Consider the following 20,166-nt stretch of genomic DNA (forward strand, 5'->3'; position numbering starts at 1 on the left):
TACATAAATAATAACCAGTACATATATGGTAACAACTGCTCTATTATCATGATTTATATGTGACTAAGAATAACACAACTCAAACTACAAAATTTATGCTTAAATGTATTTCGTGGTGATGAAGCTGTCAGTAGTACCCGACTGCAGGTTCACAGGGGGAATAATTTTCTATCTCTTCAGAAGTGAAAATAAACTGCACTTTTGTGTCCAAGGTGGAAAGCAGCATTGTATAATGTATATTCTTTAAAGCCCTTGGAGGATAAACCATTTCAATTTAATTCAGCTGCTGACTTTTTTTTTTTTTTTTTTACAGCAGGAAGCATGAAAGTCATCTCCATTAACAAACGATATGCTTCTGTCAGGTGTGAAATGTCCTCTGTGAAAACTTTATTACTTCTATGCAGCTATTGCATAAATGTACTACGGCAAATTTTATTGAGATAACATCAGCAAAATAAACATATTCCTCAAGCACCACAATGTCCTAAAAAAGCATTTCATTTGCTGGTCACACTAAGCAAACTTGTACAATTACTTTGCATAATGCCACTTATGGGTACACTGTTCAGACAACTGGATATAACAAGAAAAAACAACTGCTGTTCTGCTGTTCCAATAAAGTATCTGGCTCTTCATGTGAAATGAATGCAGGTTTTCTGAATAAAATGTTCCGATAGGTACATTAATTAACTAGTTTTTCCTTATGCATTTGGCAGCTTTGTAACATCAATTCCTTAACAGCATCACTATATTGTTTTGCTATGACAACAGCCCACATTTTAACTTTCATTTCTTATAAAACATTTTTAAAATGCTAAAATATAACAGTTCCTTTTTCAATTTGATATACTAGGATATAACCTGTGACAAGCATTCTGAACTTTGATTTAAAATCATGTGGGGACAGACGGCGGTGGTATGCCTACAATTAAAACACAAGCAGTTTACCAGACATGTCTGTGTTGCTGTTAACATATACTGTACAAATATCTGCTTCTGATTTTATACTTGACAACAGTACTTAGAATGAACAAACCGAACCTCTCAAAAGTCAGAAACAATTATTTTTCCTGGTGCAATACTGCATTAAAAGTGCATTTCTGTTACACAGACAAACATATCTTGGTCACTGTGCTTCACCAGTTATAAAGGGATTTCTGTCAAATATTTTCAGTCTTGGTGATACGCTTCTGAAGATGATGCCAAGCCTTTTCAACCTGCAACACAACATAAAATATATTCAGGGTTAGAATTCTAAACTACTTTTTTTACTGAGTTAAATGTAACAGAGGTTGGTTTTCTAAAGTAACATAAGAAAACAAAAGAACAAAAAGTTGTGTCAGCTGCAAAAATTAAAGTACTGAAAAGCATTAAGAAAACAAATATATGTGCATTAAGTGTCAAACAATTCCATTCTACAACCCAAAACAGACCTAGCCTGTAAACCATTATTGTCTTAATTTATCACTAAAATACTGGAAATAACATGACCATAATCAGTGAAAGGACAACAGTTCTACAACAGGATAAGATTAATATAGTTAGTTGCTCTTAACTACAAAGACTGTCAATCACAATTAAGTGAAATTCAGTTCATCAACTGTAAGAAGCCAGAAGATTAAGCTTAGTTTTGTTAGATTGTAATTGTGGGTATATGAGTCGCTCACAATCCACTCAACAAATACAATTTGATTTAATACAAAGACATCACCCTAATTCAAATCTTAAGTCACAGAGTGACGGTATCTGTAATGTTGCAAGATTCTCCCTTTGAAGAGCTAATATTACAAACAAAGCTTCAGAAGACAGCACTACTTTATTTTAGGGAAGACTCAAATGGGCAAAAATCTAAAGTAATGCTATTCCACTAACACAGGATAGTGGGCAACAATGAGAGGATTCCACACATAACTGCCTTTTTAAAATCTGATCTACCTCTACCAGGAGTTAAGTAGACTGTAGTATTAAATGAATGAGCAGCTGGATATCCAGACCCAATTTTCAGTAACATCTTGTTCTGAGGCATTTTAAATGAGGGACTAGAGACAGCAATACTAGCAGAATGCACCTTAATGGTGCTCCACCAAAGTTTTGTTAAATAAGTGATGATAAAACAACAATACGACAGGCTAGTTACCCTGGGCAGGCCTGTTTAGTCACTGCAAACCCACCTGACTTGCCTGAAAGACCTGCCTGAAACAAAGTTGCCCAGATTATCCTATGTCTTTGGCTCTGTCCACACAGGCATATCAGCTGCCTACATGCATACATAAGACATGTGACAGCACTACTGAGCTTTATGGATCTAGTTCAGCCACAACTTGGGCCAAAGGCAAAATTAAAGTAAAATAAATACAATACAAATGTAAATATATACAAAAGTAAGAAAGTTAAAAAAAAAAAAAAAAAAAAGCTGCAACCATGTTGAATACAAATGAAGTTAAGCAATTAGGAAATTTATAGTCATTACAAAAGTGTTGTAAATGTGTGATGCCACAAGAAACGGTGCTACAAATGCACAGGTTGTATGGTGCAGTTGAAACTCAAGCCTTATAATATGTGGCTAGACAGGTCCCACACAGAACGCCAACAGCTCACAATGCCGACATCCATATGGCCGACGGTCAGAATATCGACAATGGGGAAACGCTATCTCCCAATAGTGCGGAATGGAAAAATTTCCATTCTTGCACAGTAGTGCGATCTCGGAGCTGGTATATTAAATTAGCTGGTATATTAAAAAAGCTGGTGTATTAAATGTGGGGAGTGAAGTTCTGTCGCTGTCGATATTGTGTGTGTCGACCATATGGCATCGGCCATATGGGTGACAGTGTTTTGGGCTGTCAGAGTTCTGTAGGTGATCCGGCTAGACATATGACAGAAAAAAGAAGTTATGTACTCACCATAACAGTCCATCTGTGTTGTCCATTTTCATTCTTCCTCAACAAGTAGGTTCGAATCCGACTCGGGATGCTTTTTACAGCTCCTGGCCTGCTACAAACTCTCGAGCTCCTCCATTACCCATAACGCTACAGTCCCTTTCCAAACCTCAGATCTTGTTTGCTGCTCTTTATTTGTAAACAACCCTATATGAATGAGAAATCAACATCCGGAGCTCAAAAAGAGGAACACTGGCTCCACAGGTTTCCTCTCGTTCATTCAGAAGTAAAAAAAAAAAAAACAGAAAAAGGTGGGGGGATGGAAGCAGGGGAAGAATAAAATTGGACAACACAGACAGAACGTTATGGTGAGTACATATCTTCTTTATTTGATGTTGTAAATTTTCATTCATTCCTCAACATGTGGGACAGAGTCCCCAGCTACCTGAAACCCAGGTGGACTCTAACAAAGGATATTCCTAAGTACTATTGAGCTGAAGTCTGCTTTTCCACTAGAGACCAGATTAACTTTGTAATGAGTAATAAAAGTTTGAGGATTAACCCAAGTGGCTATAGCACAAACATCATCTATGGAAAATATGGATTGAATTACTGAAGAGGCTGCCACAGATCTGGTTGAATGAGCTCTCAGAGGTTGTGGTAAGGACAAACCCAACTTATTAGACAAAAAAAATGCAACCAGTTAACCACTTGGCTAATGTTATTTTGGTAACAGGTTTACCCAATCTTGAATCTGAAGAGAGATAAATAACTGATCTGATTTTCTGAATTTGTCACGTCTATGCAGATAGATATGTAATTGTCTAACACCTTCCAATAAATGCAAGATACATTCCCCTTTGCAGGAGAAACTGGGAGGTTGATTTATTTATGCTGGATCCTGACATCACCTTAGGAAGAAAGGATAGGTTGGGTTTGTAGAGATACTCTGTCTTTATGGAAAAAGTACAGTTGTGTACACTTAACCATAAATGTAGATGTTCAAGTGTATTCACTGTTGCAGTCATTACATTTGAGTAATCCTGCTGGCAGGTTGCCCTCAGTCGGCCTGAATTCCAAAGTCCTGGGTCCTGCTTCGGCTGCTGTCACCCCTTCCCTGACGTCAGGTCGTCAAGATGCGGCCGAATCCATTTTCTTTAGTTTTTCTTGCCCCAGATGTCAGGTGCCCCCAAAAGGGTAGCCAAAATTTATACACATATAAATACATGCACCAATATAAACTTTACCTTCATCTACAAGCAAATACACCACATAGGTTGCATAAATCAGAGAAGGAAAGAAAGGTTCTATCAGAAGAGAGGGGGATGGTGGGTGGGTAACCAGGACTGCAACAGTGAATACACTCGAACATATACATTTATGGTAAGTAAGTGTACACAACTGTGCTATGTTCTTCGTGTTTCACTGCTGCAGTCATTACATTTGGATAGAGTCCCAAAGCTATGGATGGGAGGCTGGAGCTAAACAGCATTAGGAGTGGATATGAGGCCCTGCAGAACTGCAGTGGCGAAGCCTGCCCTGGATTTAGAGTAGAGTGGCAGATGATAGTGCTTTGTAAAGGTGTGCACTGAACTCCAAGTAGCAGCCTCTAAGATGTCCCTGGTTGGTACTCCCCTGAGAAAAGCTGCTGAAGTGGCTGCAGCTCTGGTTGAATGTGGCCTAATGCCCTTAGGCACTGGCTTGCCATGGTGTAAGTAGCAGAAATGAATGCAGTGGCCTATCCACTTTGAAATAGTCTGCTTTGAGATAGCCTTTCCTTGTGATCCTGCAGCATATGCCACTAGTAATTGTTCTGTCTTTCTGAAAACTTTGGTCCTGTCCAAGTAGAATCTAAACTGTGTATGTCCAAAGAATGCAGAATTCTCTCCCCCTTGTTCTGTGGATTTAGATAAAAAGTTGGCAGATGAATGGTTTGGTTAAGAGACACACTGGACACCACCTTAGGCATAAATGTTGGGTTTGTCCTCAGAGAGACCCTGTCTGGATAAAAAATGATAAAAGGTTCCACAGCCATGAGTGCCTGAAGCTCTGAAACTCATCTTGCAGAAGTTATTGCTAGGAGTAGAGCTGTTTTCCAAGATAAAAACTTTATATCAGCACTAACAGCTGGCTCAAAAGGAGGCAGGGTGAGTTTTTCCAAGACATAGTTGAGGTCCCATGCAAGCATTGGTGATCTCCTTGGAGGCCTTAAATTTTTGGCTCCTCTGAGGTACTGTTTTAATAAGGGATGAGAAAAGATTGGCGGCTCTGTATCGTAATGAGCCGAAACGGCAGAGGCATGAATTTTAATAGATGAAAATGATAGACCTTTCTCCAGCATCTCAGTTAAGTATTGCAAAATCTGAGGAATATTTGGCACAGCTGTATCAGTTCCTTGTGCCTGGTTCCAAGCACAGAATCTCTTCCATTTTCCAGTATAAGATTTTCTAGTATTAGGCCTGGCCTCCAAAATCACACCCATCACAGCTTTACTGAGAGGTGTGTTTTGAATGACTACATTATCCACCATGCTGCCAGGTATAAAGTCCTGAGTTGGCTGTGCAGGATCTGATTGTTTTGCTGGGACAGTAAATTAGGTATTTGAGGTAAGGTCCAAGCTGGGCATTGAGACAAGCTCTTTAGGATTGGAAACCAGTACTGGCGGGGCCAGTCTGGGGCAATCAGTATCATTTTTGGCTTCTCCTGTCTGACTTTTAGGAGTACCTTGGGGAGGAGAGGCAGTGGGGGAAAGGCATATACTGATAGGTCTTTCCAGCTGAAAGATAGGGCGTCCACTTTCCATGCTTGTCTGTGATAAGTCCTTGTGCAGAATCATTTAGTTGGTAGTTGAGAGGGGAAGCAAATAGATCTATGTCCGGGCATCCCCATTTCTTTGTTATCATGCTGAAGACTTGTGGATCCAGCTGCCACTCATGGGGATCCATGAAGTTTCTGCTTAGTACATCTGCCAGAGTATTTTTCCTTCCTGGCAGGAATTGTGCCTGCAGATGTACTTGGTAAGTCAATGCTGTGTCCCACAAAGTCATGGCTAGTCTGCAAAGGGGGGTAAAGAATGTGTGCACCCCCTGCTTGTTCAGATACCACATGACTGTGGTGTTGTCCATCTTTATCAATATTTGTCCCGGATGAAGTAGGTCCTTGAAGGCTGTCAGGGCATTCTGAACAGCTAGCATCTCTTTTTGATTGATATGTAGATGCATTTGGGTTGAGGACCATGTGCCCTGAATGCATCTTCCTGCCATGTGGGCTCCCCAGGCATAATCTGATGCGTCCGTTGTTAGTGTCTACCTGGCTGGGGGTAATGTGAATGGCTGTCCCTTGTTTTGGTGACAAGCCCACCACTGAAACTTCTGTTGAAGGCAGGGAATGAGAGTAATCATTGTTTCCAGGCTGTGGCAATGTTGAGTCCAAACACTTTTTAGGTACCATTGAAGTTTCCTCATATGCAGTCTTGCATATGGCATTAGTAGGATGCAGAATGCCATGAAGTCCAAAGTCTGCAGAACTTTCTTGCAGATAAAGTACAGTTTTGTACCTACCATAAATGTACATGTTCGAGTGGTAATACAGCTGCAGTCATAACAGATGGGTTTTCCTGCTGTCAGGCGGGTCCTCGGTCGGCCGAATTCCAAAGTCTAGGTCCGGCGTCAGATGTCGTCGCTCCTTTCCTGACGTCAGTGCGACAGGGGTATAAAAGAACCAGCTGACGCCATTTTCTTCAGTTTTTCTTGCCCCAGATGTCAGGTGCCCCCAGAAGGAAGGCAATACATAAATATATGTAAAAATGCAATGCAATATAATCAAAAAGCAGTAGTTGCAAGCAAATACACCATAAAAGAATACCCCAATCAGGTTGTATGAGGAGGTGTTAGCCATTAGGCCTGTCCCAAGAGGGGAAGGAGGGAGGGAAACCTGGACTGTAGCTGTATTAGCACTCGAACATCTACATTTATGGTAGGTACAAAACTGTACTATGTTCATCGTGCATACAGTTGCAGTCATAACAGATGGGTAGAATCCCAAAGCTAAAAAAGGGGTGGTAGGCACTAGGTGGAACTAGGAGGAGCCAGGATGCCCTGCAAGACTGCAGTGGCAAAGCCTGCTCTAGATTTGGAGGACAATGGTAGGTGATAGTGCTTGGAGAAAGTATGTACAGAACTCCAAGTGGCAGCTTCCAAAATATCTTTGGTAGGAACCCCCCTGAGGAAAGCTGCAGAGGTAGCTGTGGCCCTTGTGGAGTGAGATCTGATGCCTGCAGGTACAGCTTTACCATGAAAAGAGTAACAAAAGCGTATGCAGTGGGCTATCCCTTTTGAGATTGTCTGTTTGGAAATAGGCTTCCCTTGAGCTCCTGTAGCATAGGACACAAAGAGTTGCTCTGATTTTCTGAAAGGCTTTGTTCTGTCCAAATAATAACGTAGCTGTCTGTGAATGTCCAAGGAATGTAGTAGTCTCTCCCCTTTGTTTGAGGATTAGGGTAAAAGTTAGGTAAGTGGATAGCCTGATTCAAGGCTACCCTGGATACTACCTTTGGCATAAAGGAAGGATTGGTTCGTAAGGAAACTCTGTCCTGATGGAAAATGATGAAAGGCTGCACAGCCATGAGGGCTTGTAGTTCCGAAACCCTGCGAGCTGAGGTGATAGCCAGCAGGAAGGCTGTTTTCCAGGACAAATATTGCAGTTCTGTTGAAGCAGCTGGCTCAAAAGGAGGCAAGGTCAGTTTTTCTAGAATGAAATTGAGGTCCCAAGCAGGTACTGGTTGTTTCCTTGGGGGTTTTATATTCTTAGCCCCTCTGAGGAACTGTCTTAAGAGGGGGTGAGAGAATAAAGGAGGATCAGTGTTGTATTCTGCAGAAATGGCTGAGGCATGGAGTTTGATGGAGGAGAATGAAAGTCCACTGCTTAGCATCTCAGCTAGTTACTGTAATATTTGAGGTAAATTCAGTATTCCAGGATTCTAGCCCTTTTTCTCATTCCAGGCACAAAACTGTTTCGATTTTGCGGAGTAGGCTTTTCTAGTAGAAGGTCTTCTGGCCTCCAAAATGACATCCTGCACCTCCTTGGAGAGTAGGGTCTGTTGTGATTTTAAGGAATCTTCCATGCGGCTAGATTGAGTGTTTTTAGCTGACTGTGAAGAGTTTTGAAGTTGTGCTGAGTCAGTAGAAGAGGCATTAGAGGCAGGAACCAAGGCGGGGAATGCGTCAGGCTCCTCAGGAGTGGGTACTAGTGTTGTCTTGGCCAGTCTGGAGCAATGAGAATCATCTTTGGTCTGTCTGCTCTGGCTTTTAATAGAACTTTGGGCAGCAAAGGAAGAGGTGGAAAGGCATAAACTGTCATTGTTGTCCAACTGAAAGAGAGTGCGTCCACTTTCCAGGCCTGTGGATGAAAGGTCCTTGAGCAGAATTTTGCCAATTGGTGATTTCTGTGGGAGGCAAAGAGATCTATGTCTGGCCTTCCCCATGCTTGAATTATCTTTGTAAAAACTTGAGGATGCAACTTCCATTCATGTGGATCTGTCATATTTCTGCTTAGGTTGTCTGCCAGTGTGCTTTCCTTGCCTGGCAGGTACTGTGCTTGAAGCTCGATTTGTAATTCCAGAGCCATGTTCCAAAGAGACATGGCTAACCTGCATAGGGGGTATGAATGGGTTCCACCCTGTTTATGTACCACATTACTGTGGTGTTGTCTGTCCTTATCAATAGCTGGCCTGGATGCAGTAGGTCTTTGAAAGCTATAATATCATTTATTACTGCTAACATTTCCTTTTGATTGATGTGCAGGTGCTTTTCTTTTTGGGACCATTTGCCCTGAATGCACCGATCTGTCATGTGCGCCCCCCAGGCGTAGTCGGAGGGTCTGTTGTGATGACTTGATTTGCTTGAGGCTTGCAGAATGGGAGACCTGTGTTTCTTTGGCATGTTTGAGCCCACCACAGAAATTCCTTTTGAAGACATTGAAGACATGGAATCAGTGGTATTATTGTTTCCAAACTGTGGCTGTGTTGAGACCATAAGTTTTTAGGTACCATTGAAGTTTCCTCATATGCAGTTTTGCACATGGGATTAGTAGGATGCAAGATGCCATGAATCCCAGAGCCTGTAGGATTTTCCTTGCAGTCAGCCTGGTGAAAGTTGCCAGTTTTCTGAAGTATTGAGTTAGTTGCCCTTGTTTCTCTGGCGTGAGGTAGGCCATCTGGGTGTTGGAATCCAAGCTGGCACTCAGGAAAATTATTGTTTGAGAGGGTATTAGCCTTGATTTCTTTTTGTTGACTGTGTATCCCAGAGAATTCAACAACATTATTACAGACGCCAGATGTTTCAGAAGTATGTGCTTGCTGTCTGCTTGGATCAGGCAGTTGTCCAAATATGGGTATATTTGTATCCCTTGAAGTCTGCAGTAGGCAATTACTGATGCCAGGCATTTCGTGAACACTCTGGGCGCAGTAGATAAGCCAAAGGGCAATGCAGAGAATTGATAATGTGTTGAACCTGCAAGAAATCTGAGGTATCTTCTGCAATCTTGTCTGATTGGGACATGCAGGTATGCCTCCTTGAGGTCCAATGTTACCAGCCAAGACTCCTTGCCCAGCATGGGAAGAAGCTGCTGTAATGTGAGCATCTTGAATTTTGGCACGAATAAAAATGTGTTTAGGATGGATAGGTCCAAAATAGGTCTCCAATCTTTGCCCTTCCTTGGTACCAGGAATAGTCTGGAATAAAAACCTTGACCCTGTTCTTGTGCAGGTACCTCTTGAATAGTTTTCATGTCCATGAGATCTGAAATTTGTTTTTGTGCCTCTGCCCTTTGATTGTGTGGCAGGTTTGGCATGCCTCTCATTTTTGGAAGGGTGTGAAAGTGGAATCTGTAGCGTCTGTCTATAATGTCCAGGATCCATTTGTCTTTTGTGACAATATGCCAATTTTTCGAAAATAATGCCAGTTTTCCACCTAAAGGTGCTGCCATTTGAGCCTTGCTTGGCATGCAAAGGGGAAAGTCATTGGTTCTGCTTTCTGAATGGCTGTGAACTATCCTCACCACCTCTTTGAGTAGGTGCTTGCCATTGTCTGCCTCCAAACGATCCTTGAGATTGCCCTCTACTCCTCGGGCGCCTGTATCTACCTCTTTGGGGTCTGTCCGTGGCTGGAAAGGACCAAGGCCAATATCTACTGAAACATGGAGGTTGTACCTGTAGGAAATCTTTCACTGTTTGCATTGATTTTGCCTTTTCCTCCATTTTCTTTAATACCTCCTCAGCTTTAACACCAAACAATACATCTTTTTGCAGAGGTGCATCTAGTAATTTAACTTTGACATGATCTGGTAAGGTTTGCTCTTTGAGCCAAGCATGTCTACATATGACTGATCCTGTAACAGCAGCTCTAGATGAGGCCTCTAAAGCATCAAAACCACATTGCAAGGTATGTTTACCCACTTGTTCTGCACTATGTAACAAATCCTGCAACTCCAAGTCTGGTTGTTCAGGTTGTGACATTTTGCTTTTCAACTGTGATAACAGAAACTGTTGGTACTTTAACATATGGAACTGACAGTTTAATGCCCTCATGGTTAAGGTGGCCGAGGTGTATACCTTTTTCCCCCACCTTTCTAAAGCTCTGGAATCTCTCTCTCTGAAGGTAGTGGATTTTTAGCAGTGGAGGCCTTAATTCCCTTAGGACCCTGTGAAATAGTTTCTGGGTCAGCTGCATGGCTTTTGTATAGGAATTGGTGTGAATCAGGAACCCGGTAATACCTGTCAGGCTTGACTGGAGCTGGAGGTAAAGAATCTGGATTAAGGCAGGCCTCCGAATACACATCATCTAGTATGTCTAAGACAGGAGGTATAGCCAGAGGCCTGTGCTGAGGGAGCAAGAGGAAATCCCTAAGTCTTTTCTTGGAGTCTGAGTACTCTTGGCCTTCCCAGTGGAAGTGTTCCCTCAAGGTATGTAAGGTTTCCCCAAAGGAGTAATCCTCAGGGGAGAAGACAGAGGGAATGGACTCCTCTGTATCAGAATCTTCAAAAGGGGAGTATGAATGTTCCTGGTCTTCAGAATGTTCTGAAATAATGGAGGCCTGGTCCGAAGATAGGGATTCTTCTTCCACTCTGGGCCTTTTGTCCGGGGGGGGGGGGGTTGAGAACTCCTGATAAGAGTAATCAAATCCTCAGCCATTTTGAGCATCTGCTTTTTAGGCATGGGGCCTTGAGAGGGGCCCTGTGGAGCTTGTCTTTTAGTATGCATGGCTGCTTTAGACTTAGTGAAAGCCTTGATGGAAAAAGAAGAGGAAGGCCTGAAGACACCTAGAGAGGTGGCAGGCCTGTCTGAATTCTGAGTTTCACTGCCAAGAGTGGCTTCGGTATCTGTAGTCGGGGTGTGGGCCGAAGAGCCTGCGACCTCGGGCACAGAAGACACCACCAAAGAAGTGTCATCGGTAGTCAGGGGCTGCGTAGGCGCCTCGCTGAGAACCGGACCACCTGTAGCCGGCTTTGGCGTGGTGTCGGTAGAAGTCGCGGACCTCGTATGTCGGTCCTTATCTTTGCATCTTTTACTCAAAACTGGAGTCAGAGTATCCGACGACAGAATGTAATTAAACTTTTTGCCAAAATAGTGTTGGGCGAACTCCGCCCGACGCTTAATAGTGCGTCTGTTGAATGTAGCACAAAAACGACCGGTCGAGACGTCGTGGTCTGGGCCTAAGCAAGGAATGCAGAGGGAATGAAAATCCTTATGCGGTATTTGCTTCCCACAAGAAATGCAATTATTAACTTTGTCTGACATCGGCCTGAGGCAAGAAAAGTTTCCCCAACGGGGTACTTAGCTTTCAAGAAGACTTCGGTTGAAAAATATTCGTAATCTCAGGAGCTGGCCGACCAGCACTTGCGAACTGCTTCTGCTTCGGGCAAAGCGGGGCAAGAAAGACTGAAGAAAATGGCGTCGGCTGGTTCTTTTATACCCCTGTCGCACTGACATCAGGGAAGAAGCGACGACATCCGACGCCGGACCTAGACTTTGGAATTCGGCCAACCGAGGACCCGCCTGACGGCAGGAAAACCCATCTGTTATGACTGCAGCTGTATGCACAATGAACATCTGGGCCTTTGTTGCTAACATTTTAAATAGGTAGTCAGTTGCCTTTGTTTGTTTGGCGTGAGATAAGCCATCTGGGCAGTTGTATTTAAGCTTGCACCCAGGAATATTATCTCTTGAGAGGGTACTAGTTTTGATTTCTTTTTGTTGACTGTGTACCCTAGGCATGCTAGAAGTTTTTTCACAAACGCCAAATTCTGTAGAAGAATGTCCTTGTTCTCTGCTTGAATTAGACAGTCGTCCAAGTAAGGATATATTTGTATTCCTCTTTGTCTGCAGAATGCAATTACTGGTGCCAGGCACTTTGTAAAGACCCTGGGTGCAGTAGATAAGCCAAAGGGCAGTGTAGAGAATTGGTAATGCCTTGAGCCAGCCTTGAATCTGAAGTATTGTCTGCATAATTGTCTGACTGGGACATGCAGGTATGCCTCTTTTAGGTCTAGAGTTACCAGCCAAGTGTTCTTGCCCAGCATGAGCAGAAGCTGTTGCAAAGTCATCATCTTGAATTTTGGTATATCCAGGAATGTGTTCAGAATAGATAGGTCCAGTACTGGTCTCCAGGTCTTGTCCTTTCTGGGTACCAAGAACAGTCTTGAGTAAAATCCTTGTCCCTGCTCTTGCTCTGGTACTCGTTGAATGGCCCCCATGTCCATGAGGGATGAGACTTGTTTTTGTGCCTTTGCCCATTGATTTTTTGGCAGATCTGGCTAGCCGTTTGCCTTTGGCAGGGTATGGAAATGGAACTTGTACCCTTGTGACACGATATTTAGAACCCACTTGTCCTGAGTTATAATGTGCCAATTTTGAGAAAAAAGTGCTACTTTTCCCCCTAAGGGAGCTGCCAGGAGATAACTGCTTGGTGCAGGCAGGGGGAAGTCATTGGGACTGTTTCCTGTATGGTTGTGATTTGCCTTCTCCAACTTTGGAGGTAGAAGCACCCCATTGTTTTGACCTGTAGGAACCTTGCGCCTGGGATCTGCCTCTAGGGCGTCTGGATCTGCCCCTTTGAAGTCTGTCTGACACAGGAAAGGACCAAATCTTTGCAGGCCAGTCAGTGTCTACTAAACCTAGGTGGCTGTACTTGTAAATAATCTTTGACAGTTTGCATAGATTTAGCTTTGTTCTCCATTTTCTTTAACACCTCCTCTGCCTTAACACCAAACAAAGAATCATGCTGTAAAGGTGCATCTAATAATTTAACTTTAACATGATCAGGCAGAGTTTGTTCCTTTAACTAAGCATGCTTCCTAATTACAGAACCCGTAACTGTGGCCCTGCAGGAGGTCTCCAAAGAATCAAAACCACATTGCAAAGTATGCTTTCCAACTTGTTCAGCTAGCTGCATGCAATAAATCCTGCATTTCCTTGTTTTCTACACATTCAGAGTTTGATAACATTTTCTGTTTACGCAATGCCATGACATGCTGCTATTTAAGCATATGAAACTGACAGTTTAAGGCCCTCATAGCCAAGGTAATAGATGTGTAAACCTTTTTTCCCCATCTAGCCAGTGCCCTAGAATCTCTGTCAGAGGGGGTAGAGTTTTTTGCAGCAGAAGCCTTAACTCCGTTGGGACCCTGTATAATAGTTTCTGGGTCTGCAGCAGGGTTTTTAAAAAGAAATTTATGAGAATCAGGAACCCTATAATATCTGTCAGGCTTAACAGGAGCTGGAGGTAAGGAGTCAGGGGTGAGACTAGACTCCAAAAACACATCATCTACAATATCTAATACAGGTGGAATGGCTAGTGGCCTGTGTTGAGGAAGTAAAAGGAACTCCCTGAGCCTCTTTTTTGATTCTGAAAAATCTTGGCTCTCCCAGTGGAAATGCTCCTTCATGGTATGCAAGGTTTCCCCCCAAAAGAATAGTCTTCTGGAGGAGAAGCTGAAGGAATGGATTCTTCAGCATCAGAATCCTCACAGGGGGGAAGAGAACATTCCTGATCAGAAGAGGAATCAGAAGAAATAGAAACCTGACCTAAAGATTCATAGTCAGTCTCTTGCCTAGGCCTCTTATCAGGAGGGGGATGGGAACCCCTGATCAAGGTAATCAAGTCTTCGGCCATTTTGAGCATCTGTTTTTTGGGCATAGAGGCCTGTCCATGTGGCTCTTGAGTTTGTTTCTTTGCTTTAGAAGGTACTTTAGTCTTTGCCTTTGAAGCTGAGGTTGGTTTAATGTAAAGATGTTTTTAGGTCTGAATACACCCTCAGAAGCCGGTGCTTGCTCAGCGGCTCCGGACCCATCTGAAGGAATAGTATCCGAGGCTCCAATACCTTCAGTTTAGAGTGGCATGGTCGACTCCACATGGGAGTCGGTAGCGGCCTGCGACTCTAAAGTATCGGGCGTCAGGGGCTGCGAAAGCACCTCACTGAAAACCGGCAACTGGCTTAGGAGAAGCTTCGTCGTCGGTTTTGGGCCTTGGTTGTCTATCTTTCTCCTTTTCTTTGTGTTTTTTTGTGAACTTCGGTAGTCGGATCGTTATCCGACGCCATTTCTGGATAATTAAACCAGCGTCCAAAGTAGTTTAAAGCAAAAGCATACCGATGCTTAATAGTGCGTTGGTTAAATCTAGCACAAAACTGACAACCAGCAATGTTGTGATCAAGGCCTAGGCAAGGAATACAGTAAGAATGAAAGTCCTTATGAGGTATTTGCTTTCCACAAGAAATACAATTATTAACTTTTTCTGACATCGGTCTGGAGCAAGAAAAAAGTTTTCCCAATGGGGTACTTAGCTTTATTGAAAACTTCGGATCTGAAACTCGAACACGAAAATCTCAGGAGTCGGCCGACCGGCACTTGCGAACTGTTTCTGCTTCGGGCACCGCACGGCAAGAAAGACTAAAGAAAATGGCGTCGGCCGCATCTTTTATACCCCTGACGACCTGATGTCAGGGAAGGGGTGACAGCAGCCGACACAGGACCCAGGACTTTGGAATTCAGGCTGACTGTGGGCAACCTGCCAGCAGGATTACCTAAATGTAATGACTGCAACAGTGAAACACGAAGAACATCCAAATACTCCTCTAGATGATGTAATAGCTACCAAAAATATCGTTTTCCAGGTTAAAAACTTTGGGTCACATTTAGCAGCTGGTTCAAATAGTGATTGAGTTAAGGATTGCAAGACTAGGTTCAAATCCCACAGTGGGTTAGAATCTTTAAAGGGGTAGTTTCAGTAGAAAGGTTCCTTTAATAAAAGCCTTACATAGTCATGACGAAGTTAAGGAAGAAAGTACAGTTGTGTACACTTATCATAAATGCAGATGTTTGAGTGTATTCACTGTTGCAGGCATCACACTTCAGTTATCTGCCTGCAGGTAGCCCTCAGTCAGCCCGAATACCAGAGGCTTAGTATTTCTGCGTCGGATGCTGTCGCTCCAGGACTGATGTCAGGTCATCAGAGGTATAAAAACAGGCAGCTGATGCCATTACATCAGTTTTTCTTGGCCCAGATGTCAGGAGCCCCTCCAAATAGGGAGCTAAGCTATGGTGGAGAAGACACCACCAGTAAAAAGTAAATACCAATACCCCAGAAGGGGTGTGTGATAGCCATCGAGAGGAGAAACAGAGAAAAAGAAAAATCAGGGGGATGGAGGGAGGGGAAACCAGGGCTGTAACAGTGAATAAACTCAAACATCTACATTTATGGTAAGTGTACACAACTGTACTACGTTCTTCATGTTTCACTGTTGCAGATATCACACTTGGGTGGATTCCCAAAGCTGAAGAAGGGTGGAGGCAGTCAAGAAGAGTTAGGGTTGGCTAGTATACCTTGCAGGACTGCTGTAGCAAAACCTGCCCGGGATTTGGAAAAGATAGGCAGGTGGTAATGCTTGGTGAAGGTGTGTACAGAACTCAAGGTAGCCGCTTCCAGGATGTCCCTGGTAGGGACTCCCCTGAGAAAGGCTGTAGAGGTATATGTTGCCCTAATGGAATGTGTTCTAACCCCATGAGGGATTGGTTTCCCATGGTGCTTGTAGCAGAAATGGATGCAGTGTGCAATCCATTCGGAGATGTTTTTTTTTTTTTAAATAGCCTTGTCATCTGCCCCTGTTGCAAAGCTGACTAGTAACTGGTCAAATATTCTGAAGGATTTAGTCCCATCAAGGTAGAATCTGAGCTGTCTGTGCACGTCCAAGGAGAGCAGGATCCTTTCCCTTTATTCTGAGGATTAGAGAAGAAGGTTGGCAAATGAATGGATTGGATGAGAGCCGCACTGGACACCACTTTAGGCATAAAGGAAGGGTTAGTCCTGAGGGAAGCCCTGTCAGCATGGAAAATAATGAAGGGTTCCACAGCCATTAGTGCTTGTACCTCAGACATGTTTCTAGATAAAGGGATGGCTAGAAGCAAGGCTGTTTTCCAGGAGAGGAATTTTAGCTCTGCTGAAGCAGCAGGCTCAAAAGAAGGAAGTGTGAGCTTTTCCAGTAAAAAGTTAAGGTCCCAAGTAGGGGTGGGTGCTCTCCTTGGTGGCCTTAAGTTATTTGCCCCTCTCAGGAACTGTTTGATGAGAGGGTGAGAGAATAGAGGTGGCTCAGTACTGTAATGAGCTGAAATGGCAGAGGCATGGATGTCAATGGAGGAGAAGGACAGGCCTCTGTGCAGTAGTTCTGCTAAGTAATCTAGGATAAGAGGCAAGGAGGGCTGGGCTGTGTCCTGTCCTTTCGACTGAGTCCAACAGCAATACCTTTTTTGCTTTTCAGCACTGGATTTCCTAATACTGGGTCTTCTGGCTTTGAGGATGACATCCAGCACCTGTTTGCCCAGAGTTGCTGGTGGAGTATTTAAGGAATAAGCCAGGCTGCAAGATTTAGGGTTTGAAATTGTGGATGCAGAATCTGTCCCTCCTGCTGGGAAAACAGGGTTAGGGTCTGGTGTAGGTGTCAGGGTGGCACCATTGTCAGGCTGTGCAGGAGTGGGTACCAGTGCTGCCGTGGCCAGTCCAGGGCAATTAGAATTGTCCTTGGCCTGTCTTGTTTTACCTTGAGTAATACTCTTGAGGGAAGGAACAGAGGAGGAAAGGCATAGCGAGGTTTTCCCATTGAAAGGATAGGGCATCCATCTTCCAGGCTCTGCTGTGAGGGTTCCTGGTGCAGAATTTGCTTAACTGGTGGTTGTTGAGGGAGGCAAAGAGATCCACCTCTAGAGTCTCCCGTTTCTGGATCAGAAGGTTGAAGGTGCTGGGCTCCAACTTCCACTCGTGTGGGTCTAGGAGAGTTCTGCTTAAGTTGTCTGCCAGTGAGTTTTGTTTGCCTGGCAGGAATTGAGCTTGTATATGGACTTGATTGTCCAAGGCCGTGTTCCATGGGGCCATGACTAACCTGCAGAGTGGGTAAGAATGGGTTCCCCCCTGCTTGTTGATGTACCACATAACTGTGGTGTACTCTGTTTTTATCAGCACTTGTCCTGGAGAGAGGGAGTAGGTGTCTGAAAGCTGTCAGGGCATTCTGTACAGCTAGCATATCTTTTTGGTTGATGTGCAGGAGAATTTGACTTGGGCTCCAGTGGCCCTGAATACATTTGCCAGCCATGTGAGCCCCCCATGCATAGTCTGATGACTCTGTGGTCAGGGTCTGGGTGGCTTGTGGTTGAGTAAAAGGCAGTCCCTTGTTGTGGTTGCATGCTTCTGCCCACCAAAGAATTCTCTCCTTAGAAAAGGTATGATAGGAATGACTGTTTCCTGGTCCTGAGAATGTTGGCACCAAAGACTTTTTAAGTACCATTGAAGTTTCCTCATATGCAGTCTTGCATATGGAATTAGCAGAATACATGAGGCCATGAACCCAAGGGCTTGCAGTATTTTTCTTGCAGATAGCTGGGTTCTGGTGGCTAGTAGTTTGAAGTAGTCTGTCAGATAGACTTGTTTTTCTGAAGTGAGGAATGCCATCTGGGAAGTTGTGTCCAAGCTAGCTCCCAGGAATACAATCTTTTGACTGGGTACCAGCTGTGATTTATTTTCGTTGATGGTGTACCCCAATGAAGTGAGAAGGCTTTTTACAAATGCCAGGTGCTGAAGCAGCAATTCTTGACTGTCTACCTGAATCAGGCAGTCGTCCAAGTACGAGTAAATTTGGATACTTCTCTGCCTGTAGTATGCAATGGCTGGAGCCAGGCATTTTGTGAATACCCTGGGCACAGTAGATAAGCCAAAGGGAAGTGCAGAGAACTGATAATGCATAGACCCTGCTCTGAAACATAGATACTTCCTGCATGATTCCCTTATGGAGATGTGCAGATAGGCTTCTTTTAAGTCTAGGGTGACTAACCAGGCATCCTTGGCTAACACAGGGAAAAGTTGGTTGCAGGGTAAGCAGCTTGAATTTTGGTACCACCAAGAAGGTGTTGAGAATTGAAAGATCTACGATTGGGCACCAAGAACCCTCTTTCCTGGGTACCAGGAATAGTCTGGAGTAGAATCCTTGACCCCTCTGTTCTACTGGAACAGGCTGAATAGCTCTGATATTGAGCAGGGAAAGTACTTGTTTTTGACACTCAGCCCAGTTTGGAGGTCTGGAAGCCCGCTTGGGGTAGGCAGTGAATGGAAATAAAATTTGTACCCCTGGGATACAATGTTTAGGACCCATCTCTCCTGAGTGATGGACATCCAGTTTTTTTACATGAAGGGCAAGTTTTCCTCCTAGGGGCACAAGCAATTGGGTAGGGCTGGGAAGTGGAGCTGAGGCATCACTGAGTGCTTTTTCCATAAGGAGGTGACTTACCACTTCCTGCTTTAGGGTTCATAGATTAGTACTAGGCTAACTTCCCTTGTGCACCATTTTAAGCCTAGCCAATTACCTTATACAACGATCAAACCCTGCACCTTGTGCCTCTAAGGTGAACACATTAACCATTATGCCAACCTCCCATTGCTTCGATCTCTGCATACCCTGAGACTATAGTCTGGGTGGTCTGTTTCCCCTGGGTCTTGTTTGGGAAGGCCTGGAGGGGGCTGGAAAGGACCAGTGTTTTGAAGGGCAATGCCTACTGAATCTAGGGGGGGTTGCACTTGTAGGAATTCTTTAACAGTTTGCATGGATTTAGCCTTTTCTTTTAAAGACTTCTTCTTCTTTGGTGCGAAACAAACAGTCCTTATTCAAAGGAGCATCTAGTAATTTAGATTTGACATGATCTGGCAAGGTCTGCTCCTTCAACAAAGCACATCTTCTCAGTACAGAGCCAGTGACTGCTGCCCTGCAAGATGTTTCTAGTGCATCAAATCCACACTGCACGGTACCTTTACTTACTTGATTTGCAGAATGCAAAAGTTCCTGCAGTACATTATTTTCTGCACAATCTGGAAAGGTTACCACTTTTTGTTTAATAAGTTCCATAATATGTTGCTGGTATTTCAGAATGTGAAACTGACAATTCAATGACCGAATAGTAATAGTTGCATAGGTGTATACCTTCTTACCCCATCTGTCCAAAGCTCTGGAATCCCTGTCCGAGGGGGTAGGATTTTTGGCTGTAGTAGCCTTAATACCTTTAGGTCCCTGGGAAGTGATCTCTGGGTCAGCAGTAGGATTCTTGAAAAGAAACTTGTGAGAATCAGGTACTCTGTAGTACCGGTCTAGTTTCTTAGGGGCAGGAGGTAAAGTGTCTGGGTAATACTGGATTCCATGAAAACATCATCCACAAACTCCAGGACAAGGGGTATAGCTAAAGGCCTGTGCTGAGGCAACTCTAAAAATTCTCTGAGTCTCTTTTTACACTGAGGATCGTCTTGGCATTCCCAGCGGAAATGCTCTGTATGCAAGGTTTCACCAAAAGAAAAATCCTCTGGAGGGGAGGCAGAGGGAATGGATTCCTCTGCATCTGAATCCTCATAGGTGGATAAGGGCATATTCTTCATAGCCGGAAAGGTCAGAGTCATCTGACTCCTGGACTGTAGAACCTGAAGGGAACTCGGTTCTTTGTCTCTTAGCAGGGGAAGGGTGACTTCCCCTAATCAGCGTAATGAGGTCTTCAGCCATTCTAAGCATTTGTTTTTGTGGCATGGGTGCCTGAGCATGCACTTTGGTCGTTGGTTTTCTAGGTGTGGTGCATACTCTGGGTCTAAGAAACTCAGTAGTTTTGGTTAAAAATAAAGTCGGTTTGATTTGAAGATCGGTAGGACGAAATCTCTCTCAGAAGCCGGTGCCTGCACAGCAGCTCTAGACCCATCCAAGGTTGAGACATCC

At 43.9% G+C, this 20,166-nt stretch overlaps 1 protein-coding gene across 1 annotated transcript in view; it reads right to left on the minus strand.

Moving 5' to 3' along the window:
- Nucleotides 1-365: 365 nt before the first annotated feature.
- The window catches only part of COASY (Coenzyme A synthase), a 570,022-nt gene continuing 550,221 nt past the window's right edge, over nucleotides 366-20,166 (minus strand). The window contains exon 10 of the mRNA XM_044054708.1: nucleotides 366-1,217. Within this exon, the coding sequence (XP_043910643.1) occupies nucleotides 1,161-1,217 (57 nt within the window). The 3' untranslated portion in view covers nucleotides 366-1,160. The remainder of the gene's footprint in view (nucleotides 1,218-20,166) is intronic.

This window comes from Protopterus annectens, chromosome 13.part0, assembly GCF_019279795.1.
Source record: "Protopterus annectens isolate FY-2018-M chromosome 13.part0, PAN1.0, whole genome shotgun sequence".
NCBI lineage: Eukaryota > Metazoa > Chordata > Ceratodontiformes > Protopteridae > Protopterus > Protopterus annectens.